The sequence below is a fragment of the Neolamprologus brichardi genome, chromosome 23 (genome assembly GCF_056152115.1).
Source record: "Neolamprologus brichardi isolate AB-2024 chromosome 23, ASM5615211v1, whole genome shotgun sequence".
In the NCBI taxonomy this organism is placed as follows: domain Eukaryota; kingdom Metazoa; phylum Chordata; class Actinopteri; order Cichliformes; family Cichlidae; genus Neolamprologus; species Neolamprologus brichardi.
In genome coordinates this window covers 18,005,742-18,018,651 of record NC_142125.1, presented here as the reverse complement: position 1 = coordinate 18,018,651, position 12,910 = coordinate 18,005,742, and the positions used below count along the sequence as shown (strand labels likewise).

At 38.8% G+C, this 12,910-nt stretch overlaps 2 protein-coding genes across 3 annotated transcripts; both read right to left on the bottom strand.

Moving 5' to 3' along the window:
- Positions 1-932: 932 nt before the first annotated feature.
- LOC148096070 (uncharacterized) lies at positions 933-6,106 on the bottom strand. 2 transcript variants are annotated; one of them, XM_087836410.1, is made up of 4 exons: positions 5,743-6,106; positions 3,232-3,327; positions 1,682-1,788; positions 933-981 (listed from the first exon to the last, which is right to left on the bottom strand). In XM_087836410.1, the coding sequence occupies exons 1-4, from the start codon at positions 6,104-6,106 to the stop codon at positions 943-945; spliced, it is 606 nt and encodes a 201-aa protein (XP_087692536.1). In that variant the 3' UTR covers positions 933-942. The 2 variants fall into 2 exon arrangements, with proteins under 2 accessions (XP_087692536.1, XP_087692535.1); XM_087836409.1 differs by lacking the exon at positions 933-981 and having other exon boundaries at positions 1,607-1,788.
- A 622-nt stretch (positions 6,107-6,728) lies between these two features.
- On the bottom strand, positions 6,729-9,108 carry LOC148096069 (uncharacterized). Its single transcript, XM_087835836.1, has 3 exons — positions 8,709-9,108; positions 7,718-7,816; positions 6,729-6,733 (listed from the first exon to the last, which is right to left on the bottom strand). Exons 1-3 carry the CDS (start codon positions 9,070-9,072, stop codon positions 6,729-6,731), a joined length of 468 nt encoding a protein of 155 aa, XP_087691962.1. The 5' UTR covers positions 9,073-9,108.
- Positions 9,109-12,910: the final 3,802 nt, after the last annotated feature.

The following is a 12,910-nucleotide window of genomic DNA, read 5'->3' as shown; positions in this document are numbered from 1 at the left end:
AAACCTGCCAACACACTCAGCTGGTGTATCACAAACACTGAGAGTGAAGACTTTAAAGCTAAATTCAGCCACGTTGTTGTGTGCAGAAGAAGTGATGACACTAGGATTTTAATGGTGAAGTCATGCGGAGTAGCCATATTTCCTGGAAAGGTTTGTAAAATTAGCACATCCAATTATTTCCTCTTTTCTACTTTTTCTTCAGGCGTTGCCAGAATCTTTACAGAAAAGAAGAACCAGGAAATGTTGTACACACTAACCCCATCCTGTCTGACAGTAAAGCTATAAAATGTACAGGTCCTGCAAAAAACTACCCATAATCCTTACTGTTATTATTACCCTCAATTCTACCACAAACGTAGACTTCACTACATCTATTAATAGGTTACTACTCCATTTTCAAGAACTTTAACGAAAACTACTACCTATGATGTAAAATTTCTGTTACTATCATAAATACTGTTATTGCCTCCACCTTGTACTAATACTGCAAAATGAACCCTTAAAGTTTGAACCATTGTCTGCTTTCAGATTCCAGCTTGACAGGGTTTGACAGCAGCTTATAGTTTATCTTTTAAGAGACACAACTTTCCATATGATTTGAAAGTGGACAGATGTCTTCCAACAAGCCTGATAATACACAAAATGTAGTGCTGTCAGCGTTGATCTCGTTAAAATGACGTTAGCGCCATAACCGCATTGACGTGGCAAATCTATGCGTTGACGCTGCGCAGCCCCAAGCACAGGGCGATCCGCATTAACTCGCTAATGCAGATTTGTCGTGTTAACGCGGTTATGGCGTTAACATAATTTTAACGAGATTAACACTGACAGCACTAACAAAAAATTAATGTATTTGCTGCAGAGAAGAAACGTGCACAAATGTTTGTATGTTTTTCAGTGAAATACAACAAATGAAGTCTTGTAGCGTCTGAAAGAACTCGTTCAGTGATGTCTTGCTCGGTAGGGGTGGATCACCTTGCCCTGAAACACAACATAAGTATAGGGAAGAAGCAGTATTGTGTTAGCACTTTAAGCAGTGGTATTGATATCATAGGTACCAATAGCAGTGTCATCACCAGATGCAAACATAAAGCAGTTTTTAGAGATGTTAGGGTGACTGTGGCTCAGCAGATTCAATGCATTGTGGGTGCTCAGAGTAGAAAAGTGCTACACAGCTCAAAAAGATAATGCGTTGACCTCTACGGCTGGTTAGTTAAGTTCCTTGTTGAAGGTCTAAAATGAACATTTTCAGCACTAGTATCTGTGTTTTGAACTGATCATAATCAGACAATAGTCTGAAGTGTGGTTCAATGGTGCCAGCTACATCTAACTGTGTGGACATGGAGCAAACTCAAGGCCATGAAGACGTCATACAGTTTAAATTGACTAGAGTAGCAAACCCACACACTGTCCATGGGAAGCAGAGAGCGTACAAACCTATTCACATACACTATGATTGTTATAGTATGATGCTATTTTATATTGTGACACAGCATTGTAATGTGATATCCTCTTCTGTGTTACGACATTACATGCTATACTAAAGCGCTCCATTTGTTACTCAACTGAACTACCAAATATACAGATATATGGGATTGTGGAATTGCTAGAAAAATATTTGTAATGCAAAATTAAAACTCACAGTATCAGTTCTGTCAGTAACAGTGGAAGGTTTGTTTACCTGAATAGCCCACAGTGTTTCTGCGTTCTCGTAGATGTGAGCTGAAGGCTCTTCCACCTGTTTGCTGCTTTTGTTCTTCCTCGAACACAGCAGTACCAAAACCCCACCTGCCAACAGATCATTGAGTCACTCCACCATCAAACTCACAGTCAGGACAGAATGTCTCATAATGAATGTAAGAATATGATCCGGTCTGAATACTGCTGCTATTCTCAAAATGATTTCGTCAAGTAAAATAAAATAAAAAAAACCAAAATAAATCAAATAAGATATTCAAGCAAAAGAAAATTACTGAAACACTAAAATAAAATAAAAATATACAGGTTATTTGTCAATTTGAACATCTTTGTCCACACTTCCTCTCTGAAGAGGTTTGTGTCATCTTTTCACGGAGACTCAGGGTGTCTATATGACTAACTGGCTTTTCAGAGAGAGGTTGGGTTGTAATGTTTATTCTGAAGTTCTGAAAATCCCACGATAAATGTCCTCTATATCACAATATTTAAGTGAACTAAAAGTAAAACTGAAACTTAGAAAAGCTAAACTGAAATGAGAGAAAACAAACAAACTGAAGCTTTACTGACTTGAAATCAAAAACTCAAAATAAAAAATAAAACCCACGTCAAAAATACAAACTGCAAGAACTCCGTTAGATCAGCATTGTTGACTAAGGTGAATGTTGTTGACATACTTTTTTTAAGTGATTTGGATTGGCACAAATTATAAATGATGGAGTCATCATCATTTTCCTAGACATAAACTTACTAATCCCACACTGGGGAAATTCACAGACAATCAGGGTTCAGCAAGAAAACCTAAATTAGAGATATATTAGAAAATATATATATATATATATATATATATATATATATATATATATATATATTATATTAAAGAAATAAATAAGAAAAATAGTGTACAAACACAATCTAGCAGTTATTTCTACTACTAATGGTGTCTGGGCAACAGATCAGTGGATTAACAACAGACATTAATGAAAGAGCAGAAATTGTGTTATGATTGTGATTCAGTCAATGAAGGATGTGGGTGTTCTTGTAGAGGCTCTTTTTCCTGATATTAAAATAACTTTTTGATCAAAGTTAATCAGAAAATACTTAAAATATCAAACTTTAGTGTGTTTGAAAAGATAGAATCATGTTTAAAAATACATAAAACACATCAGAGCACTGAAATTAATTAATCATGGGCAACAAGCCTCAGGTTAAATGTGACTAACACTATTAGTATGCTCTTCTCAAAAAGTCTGTGCAAATATTACCAAACCAGAGGTCAGGATATGAGGACAGAGCATGTAGCTGAGCTCAAGTATTCGTGTCCTAACTCTTCCTTTAGTACAGATGTCAGTGAGTCATTTTTCATTTTATTTTATTATTTTTTTTAAATTACCAGCTTTTAAAGCTCCAGTGAACGCTGTGATAGATAAATTTGGGTCGTGTTCATCAGTGAATAGTGTGGCTCGTCTAGTAGTGGATGTCGGGATTTACAGTTCAGACCAGAAATCTCCTAAACTTATCTCCACTCACACTCACCCATTATCAGGATGATGACAGCGGCAACTGAGACGGATATCATGAGGATGAACTGAGTCATGATGCAGTCCTTCAGCGGGTTGCTGGTGGAGGCATCTGGAGAAAGATGAAAGAGGAACAAAGGAGAGATAATCAATGGAAAAAAAGAAAATATAAAAAAGTATTGTTTTATTTCTTTAGAACAGTTACAGTTATGATAATTAAAGTTTCCAATCGGGGCATTTTGTTGACAAATTATTCTGAAAACAGTGCAGAAGATTCACATCTCCAATCACAACCAAACTAAGGTACTAACAAGTTAAATTAACTCAAATGTAGAGAAAAGGAAAATATTTAATTGACACACGAACAAGGATGTCAGCTACCTACCAACTGTAAGTATACAACTCGTTCTTATTTAGATATGCACGAGATGTCTTCTGGTGTTGGTGCCCTGATCTAATGCTCACACATGAAGTACAAACACAAAGCAAATGGGACGCGAGTTCCTCGCCACTCATCCTAATGTGACTAAAGAGGACTGTTTTTTTTTTAGTTTAGTATTACCATGGAGCCAAGACACCAATGGTCAAGCACACTTTCACACCATCTGTGATGACAGCAGTATTCAGCAGAATAGCTCTTCTGATGCTTTTTTAGTGAAGGCATTTGAAAGAAGTGCCAATTTTTAGTTTCTGCTGCTATTGGTTGTGGGGGCGGGGGAGGGGCAATGTAGCACTTGAGCTCATTTCTCAATGTAATAATTTCATAATTTTCAACAGAATGGTTATCAGAGTCAAATTATTCTGAATCAGGAACCATATGACTACAGCTCTTGCTACAATACTACTGAAACCCTCACCTCGAGCTAGATCCACTCAAAGTAATCAGTAAAGCACAAGTCAGTAGATTAGAGACAACTTCTACATTCGTTGACCCAGATTAAGATGATTTATAAAAACTAGACATGTTTCCACAAACAGGCCGTTTGTTCAGCCTCATCGCCACCATAATTGTAAAACAATGCTTTACTTATTGAGTATTATCACAGTTTTTTTCCTGTTGCATAACTGCTGTAATGATGAAGAAGACAAAACTCTTTTTGCCCCTCAATTTTATTTTATTGTTAACAAACACATTTGCCATATTGTGTGTGTTTATTGCCATATACCACGAGTCTATCCATGCTCACATGCACATGGGCTTAAAAGACTGTCACCATAGCCCAATAGTATTGTTAGAGGTTAAGAACAAATATTCACATATGTTAGAGTGAATTGTTAAATGTTTGTCATTTTTATGCTTAAATATTGTCATTTTTATGGAATTCCACTGTCCCCCTCCCCAGGTTCTCGAGGTTCTGGGTGGGGGGGCTGTAGTCTTTTATTACAGACTGTCATGGGGCGGCTGTGTGAAGGCAAGAGAGGACCCAAACGCACAACTCTAGACACACGGGGATGAACTTTATTAACAGGAACATAAGATAAGATAAGATAACCTTTATTAGTCCCACACGTGGGAAATTTGTTATAAGAAGTCATACAAAACTATACTGGGAGAAACTAAAGCTGAGGCGCTGGGAAGACACGGGAAATGCACACAACCTAGAGGGACGACGCAACACGGAACAAAGGGATACTTTGACATAAGTACACAGAAGGTAATGAGGGAAGTGGGAACACACGGGGAAGGCAGCTGAGGACAATTACTCGTGACAGAGCGGGGAGGACACGAACCTGAAAATACTGACACCAAGATGTGGACCTTGAACACAACACAGTACACAGAGATGAGCACAGAGAGAGAGGCAGAGAACAAGGATGAATACACGAGGGGATGAGGAGAACACAAAGGACGGGAACACGGTACCAGAACAAACACCACAATAACAGCATGGACACAGGGGGGATCCAAATACCAAACCAAACAATCCAATGAACATAAGGAACAAAATACAAAACCACAGGAAAACTAAGAACACTGGGTCAAAATCACCCAGGACCATGACACAGACACATCCTTGTGAAGGTCTTTTTGATGTAAGCTTCCTGCCCAGCAGGAGGACACACACACACACACACACACACATTCTTACTTACATACAGAAGTTCACACATATACATACAATGCCTTGTCTTAGAATAATGTGGGCGTTGCTTTTGCTGTGATGTGTTTTGTGTGAACTGTTTCTCATTAAAGGCAGCGAGAGGAGGCCGTCGTTGGGGTCATTTTCGTGGTGGACACAGACAGGCCTCCCTTGCGCAAGTAATTGATCGATCGCTGACTGTCTTGTTTTCTTTCATGATGAATAAGTCTCTAGAACTAGCGGGGCTTGTGGAAACACAGACCCATCAACATACATCCCACATTACTGCAAGGATTGTGGTCACAACTTTCCTAAACATGTTGAAACAGTCAAAACTCCTGTTACACAGTTCAAAATGTGCATTTCTACAAATACATCATGCGACCTGAACACCAACTAATTATTTGTTTTGCAGCAATAAAGTAAATTGAAACTTGGGTACTTACCTAACAAAAGGTGGAAAGTCTCCACAAAATGAATGCTGCCTCCTCTCTTGATGCCACAGAAGTAAAGCCTGCAGTCCTCTGCTGTATAGTTTTTAATCACAAGTTTGTTTCCCAGGATTGAGAATTTGGATTCAAATCCAGGAGAACAGTAGGTGGAGTCTGCTGAAGAAAAACTGCGTCCGATACATGCTCTGAACTGACTGTAGATCTCCATGTACCAGTGGATCTCTGATGTCTGATTGGAGCAGGTTAGAGTGACATTGGTCCCCAGCTCTCCTCTGACCTTGGTCACGTTCTCGGCCTCTGCACAGAGCAGAACCACCAACAGGATCATCCACAGGAGAACCATGATCGGCTTCAGCATCCACAACAAGACGGAGTCGTCTGAAAGCAGTTCAGCTCTGATGTGATTCTAAGAGGGAAGTGCTCTACACTTCCTTTTTCAGATGGTCACTTGATATGACACACACAAAAACGAACAAGCGCTCAGGAAGTAGAATTACACTTAAATTCAGTAGCTTGGTTTAGTATTAGAGATATTCAACTGTTTTCTGCAGCTCAATGATTTAATGACAATACTGCAGTAGTGACGCTAGTAATGAGAACAACAGCAACTTTAACAGCAAACTCATTGTACCAGAGATGACAATGACATGTTTAAATTAACAGTTTTTTGTTTTGTTTTTTGGACTGGCTGCTACATGACATAAAAGGCTCCGTTTAAATTGTACGGTGTCTTCTGATCTTCTTAAATGTTCCCACGGTCAAGAAATAGATTAGAAATAGAAACATGGATTAAAATAAAGAACAAATACTTCATTGTAACGAATGTAATTTTTATTACACAGTGAAACAAAGTGGAAGCAGATAAATTACTTTTTAATACTGTTACAACAAATCATGAAATATACTGTGTACTGATACTACACATGAAAAAATGAAATGAATGAATCAAATCCCGTGATGTCTTGCTGGAAGAGGGTCGCCTACCCTGAAACAGAAAATGAGTAATCAGTACAGGGTAGTACAAGTAGTACTATTAGAGTACTTCAGTGATAGTCTTTGCAGCGTTAGCAGCAACACTGAAGGAGTAAAATAGCTATAGAGATCAAAACTTTTTAGCATTTTAACATGTGGGTCTGTGGGCAACTGTCTTTTTTAGAGTCAGACTCAAGTCTTTATTAGGAAAAATTAGGTTTTTGCTGCTTAACTTTGGCTTTGAAGATAATATTTTGACCCTGGTTCATCTCATTCATTTGACTTGATCATCATGTTTTTCGTGCCAAAAAACTGGTGTTCCTGAAGAAACCATACCTTACAATTGAGTAAGGCGCCAGCCCTGCCCTAAATTATGCCCTGCTTTTCATTCTTTCTGCACTAATGTTACCATGACTTCCTAAATGAGCATCATGTTTTATTCAGTAAGACCTGAAAGGAGCTCCTGAGGCCATAAACCCATCAGAAAAGTGTTTGCTGAGTCCACTGGAAGTTGGAAGGAGTTTTGTAAAAAACTAAATATAATTTATGATTTAATAGCTCACAGAACCAACTTTAGGAGCAATAATTTGAAGTAACCATTTCTGTATGACTTTAACCCAACCACAGTGAGACCTGCTGATGTACAGTTGGGAGATGATGGCTGAGAAATGAGTATATCAGAGGGACAGCTCAGACTGAGCGGTTTGGAGGTAAAGTTAGAGAGGCTGTGATGTTGCATTACTTCATGTGTGTCCCTGATGCAGCTCATCCAAATGCACATGAAAACATTAATAATGGGGTAAATCAAAAGTTATAGAGACAAGGCTGAGATGTTTTGGGCGCACATAGAGGATGGGTAGTAGATATATTGGAAAAATTATGTTAAATATGGAGCTGCCAGGCAGTAAAATGATTAAAATAAACATCTATTCAAACATTAGATACTGTGATCTGAAGTTAGAAAATGTGCTAAATTTATCTACAGTGACACACTCACTGATTATTAGAATGACAAAGGCAGCCACTGAGACACAGATGATGATGAGGTGACTCTTATAGCAGTCGTTCTGTGGGTCGTTGGGAGGAACAATGACATCTGGAAAGAAAGAGGCAAAAAGATCAACTGAGAACATGTTATAGTTACAAATCAGCAACTTGAAACACGCCCACCATCTATAAATTTTCATTGAAAAACATACTTTTCATATATCAGATATATAAGGTAGTATACAGCCATGATAGAAAAAAACTCTTATTTCTTTAAACAACAACAACAAAAAACCCATCTAGTTACCTGTATCAATACACCATCCTATTGCTAACCACTATAACAAAACTCTGCTGGGGTTTTTGTGTTAATTATTTATTTCTTTTTATTCTTTTTATCCAAAGAAGGGATCGCTTTCACTCAAGAAATCAAGGAAATCAGAATAGGTGCAGCAGTTTGCCTTGTGAAATCCAACCTTGAAGCTGCAAGGAACTTTTTTGTACCCAGTGTAAGTGCCAAAAAAGGAAAAAGGAAAATATATCAAGCTCACAAGTTGAGTTATTACTTGTTAGGTTCTAACTGCCAAAGTTTTCTTTCACAGTATCTCAGGACATGTTAAAACCCACCACGCTGGACCTTCACAGAGGACAGTTTGACTGAGTCAAAAAAAATGGTGGGAAGTTTGGATGTGAAAAAAAAACACATGATCTCATTCCCTTTGCATTCATTCTCACACTTACTAATACTAATGACTATGAAGGTCAGACTTGAGAACAAAGTGAATGCAAAAAATAAAGAATGTGGTCATAGATAACAAGTTAAAACATGCAAAACAGAAAAGAGAAATCCTGTTAGCCTGCTCAAAACCTGCTTTTCTGGAAATACGTCATAAAGCCTGAGAACTAACTAATCATTTGTTAGTCATATGTTCATATGTTTTACAGCAATAAGCAAAAAACAAAAAAACAAAAAAAACAAACAAAAAAACTTGGCTACTTACTTGAGACAAGGTGGAAAGTTTCCACAAACTGAATGCTGCCACCTCTCTTGATGCCACAGAAGTAAAGCCTGCAGTCCTCTGCTGTAAAGTTTTTAATTATCAGTTTGTTTCCCGTGATTGAGAACTTGGTTTCAAAACCAGGAGAGCAGTAGGTAGAGCCTGCTGTGGAAAAACTGCGGCTGATACATGCTCTGAACTGACTGTAGATCTCCATGTACCAGTATTTGTCTGATGTCTGATTGAAGCAGGTTAGAGTGACATTGGTCCCCAGCTCTCCTCTGACCTCAGCCACGTTCTCGGCCTCTGCACAGAGCAGAACCACCAACAGGATCATCCACAGGAGAACCATGATCAGCTTCAGCATCCACAACAAGACGGAGTCGTCTGAAAGCAGCTCAGCTCTGATGGACTCTGATACAGAAGTGCTCTACACTTCCTACTTTACATGGTGACTTCAGTCAGTGTGACGTCTGAAAAAAACAAACAAAAACAAAAACAAAAACAAAAACAAAACCCACAAATCTTCTTAATGTCGCACAGGAACTAAAACTTTACCACTTCCAGGCAGTAGTGTGGCATGTGGGTTAATAGGGACTTTAAATTTAAACAGGTTCTAACAGCTTCATACTGCTTCCTTCAGCTGGTCAGTCTGTAACAATAGTAGAAACAGAAGGGAGGTCATTTTACTTTATTTATGCCTGTGTGAGAAATTGTGCAAATGAACCTGAGCAGGTAAACCAACAGCTTTAAACCAATAACAAACTCATCCTAAATTATAAAAAAAAATGCTGTCTTCCTCAGCTTTGTCCCAGCACTTGTCAACATGACACAACCACAAAACGAGAGAAACAACACATTTACTGAGTGGTAGTTAAGCTAGCTCCCCTTAAGACAGATGTCCAGTCCAGCTGCAACTTCCAGGTCTAGGGCCCATTTTCTTTCCAATGGTAAGCACAGCTCTCTCTTCAGCACCACAGAGTGGCGCAGAGTCCCCCCCCCACTTCACATGCTGCACCAGTCTGTCTGATAAGTTTCTGCTCCGATTTCCCTAATACTTCACTAGAAACAACATCTTTTACCCAGTTAGAAGTGGGTACTCTGCACGTTTCCACTTGAGAATCATGACACGATCACCATGCCAGTCACCTCACACTCAGCTGCACCCAACAATGATGGTTTTGCAACTGAAAACCATCAGCCAAGTGGGAGCACTGATTAAAATATATTTTAAAATAGGGACTTAACTCTTTTGCTTAAAAATCACTTATCACCCACGCAGCTTCATACAAATGCAAGACAGTTAACTGTTTTAAGGCCTCAGCCTTCAGATGCAGCACTCTCCTGTTTAGAAACAGCCAGTCATTCATAGGCTGATCAGATCATAAATGTCTCCATGACACTCTGACTCAGATGGACCTGCAGCAGGGAGCTCCAACATACTGAAACACGAAAACAATCAAAGGATAGAAAGTTCAATCTCAGCATGTTTGCTGCTGGACTTGGAGGCTCTGAGTTCATAAGAACGTCTTCTTCCACATGTGTATAAGTGCATAATGGTGCTTTTATAGATTAGAGTTCATTCCTACAGCTCTGTCATCATTTAAGCTTCAGTAAAATTATTTAAGTGAGGTCCTACTGAGTCGTCTGAAAGCAGCTCAGCTCTGATGTGATTGACAAAGAATTGCTCTACACTTCCTGTTTCACACAATTAGTTTGGCTGTTGTAATGTTGCACAAAAAGCCATACCAGCTTTTCACACCTCTGCCCTAACATCTGCAGTTTCGGTTAATACAACAGATTTTCAGCTCTTACTGACTGATTTTTGATGATGGTACCAAAATAGTAAAACAACACTTCAACAGCAACATTGTTGTACATCAAAAGCTGTGATAGCATCATAAATAACTTTCAGAAGAGGACAAACTGTCTCTAATACTGACTCTAATGATAAAAAAAGTAGTACAAGTAGTATATATGATTTGATAAGTAACGAAAACATGAGAGCCAAAACTGATCATCAGCTCATCATGTCCCAGCTGATCAAGTGGCTCCACCTCTTGTCTCCAAGCTGTTACTGCAGAAACACATTCATACCCATATTAAGTAAAACAAATCAAAGTAGATAATAACTTCAATGAAGGTGGCACATTTTCTAGTACTATAACACTGCTAAAACACAAACTACACCATTTGGTAGTACTGACACCACAGACCCAACTCTATCTTGTACTTCTAGGTCTGCTAGTCAGGGTACACCCTGGAAAGGTCGCCAGTCTGTCGCAGGCTAACACAGAGAGATAGACAACCATTCAATTCATAACCAATTAATCAAACCACACAAAGCACATGTCTTTTGACTATGGGAGGAAGCCGGAGGACCTACAGAGGACATGCAAACTCCACACAGAACGGCCAGATGGTGGATTCAAACCCAGGACCTAACCACTCGGTGCTACCCACCATGTTGCGCCTTCTGCAGTACATAATCAACTTATTTGTACACATGTGTAATGATCATCAGTATCTGGAATATTAATGACTTTGTGTTCAGCTGCACTGTAAACACCAGCAGATCCAGAGTGATGGGCCTCGAAGGCATCATTTTATATGTGAATTGGCCTTTAAAAGAGGACCTGAGGAGACAAGTTAAATCCAGGCACTTTGATCAGGAAATGATGACAACAAAATTTTAGTGACATCATTTGGAGTATGTGCATTGTGTACGATTACCACATGAAATCACTTACCTTTTCCTGTGTTATTTTTTACAGTTATTCCATAGAATTCTTGCAAGAAAGTAAAAGTCTTTCCACAAACACAAACAAGAATCAGCACTTTTAGAAAGTTTACTACATCTATAATTAGTCTACCCCTCTATTTGTTCTATTAATGGGACTTCTACTATTCTAATTATTGAGAACAACAGTTGCTCCATATTGATCATGACAAATAATGAAAAAAACAGCTCTTTCTGAGTAGTCGTGTTTTCCTTGTAAGCTGTACATGATGACCACATTAAATCCCTTCCCTTTGCTGACTTTAGTTTTACATAATACACATATTTTTTTTTCAGGAAACAAGTCATGGCATAAACAATGGAAACAAGCAAAAACATCATTATTTTTATATCCAGTTCGGTCACATAGTGCTGCCATAAATCCTACCATAGGCTTAGGGATGGGGCAAGCAGGGCTAACACAGAGGCTACGTCCACACTAGCCCGGATAAATTTGAAAACGGCGTTTTTGTCTGAAAACTCTCCGCGTCCACACAAGCGTTTTCAGTCGTTTTCGCAGAGTTGTGCGTCCACATTGAAACATTCCAGTAGTGCGCATGCGTGAAACGCAAGAAGATTCAACCTGCCTCATTTCTGTCTGCCACTTATTTACTTTCTGGCTCTTTGAAACGTCGCGGCAAAATGTTGAGGAAAAGCACCGAGTTTTTTAAATGGACTAACAATGAGGTGGAGTTGTTGCTGCGAGCAACACAAAAGTACAAAGTTGCAAAAGCGAGAGAGAGTTAAAGAAATAGAAGAAAAGCTATCTGGAGCATGTACAGACTGATATTAATCTTTAATAGGGCTGTCAAAATTGAGAGCAAACAAAACAACTGCTGTATAATGCCCTCCGCTATCTTAGTTTAATTGCATCATATGACTAACATGCGTCATCGTTTTAGAAAGTCTCAGTTTTCACGGTCCATACTGTGACGCGAAAGCACCGTTTTCAAATCTATGCATTTTCTAGAGCGTTTTCAAACGTAGTCTCAGTGTGGACGGGAGGCCAAAACGGAGAGAAAACGATGCGTTTTCAAACAAAAATGCATTAGTGTGGACGTAGCCAGAGAGACAGACAGACGTTTGCATTTACATTCACACCTATGGCACCAATTAACCTAACCCCACTAATTGCATGTCTTCGGACTACCTAGAACTACTCACGATCCTGCTACTACTGCTATTAATACTACCACAAGCATGGACTTTATGACTTCTATTGCTAGATTTCTATTGAATTTACAAGCATTTTACGCCAAATTGTTAACACAACAGAGGGTGTACTTAGGCCTCCTTTAACAATTAAGATACTTGTAATAAATGTGGGCTGTTTGTAGCTGTGGAGGAAAGACTAAGTGAATTAGAGACCTAGTTCCCCACTCTCGAAAGTCCTGTATGTAGTCAATATCCTGTAGTCACTGTAAGC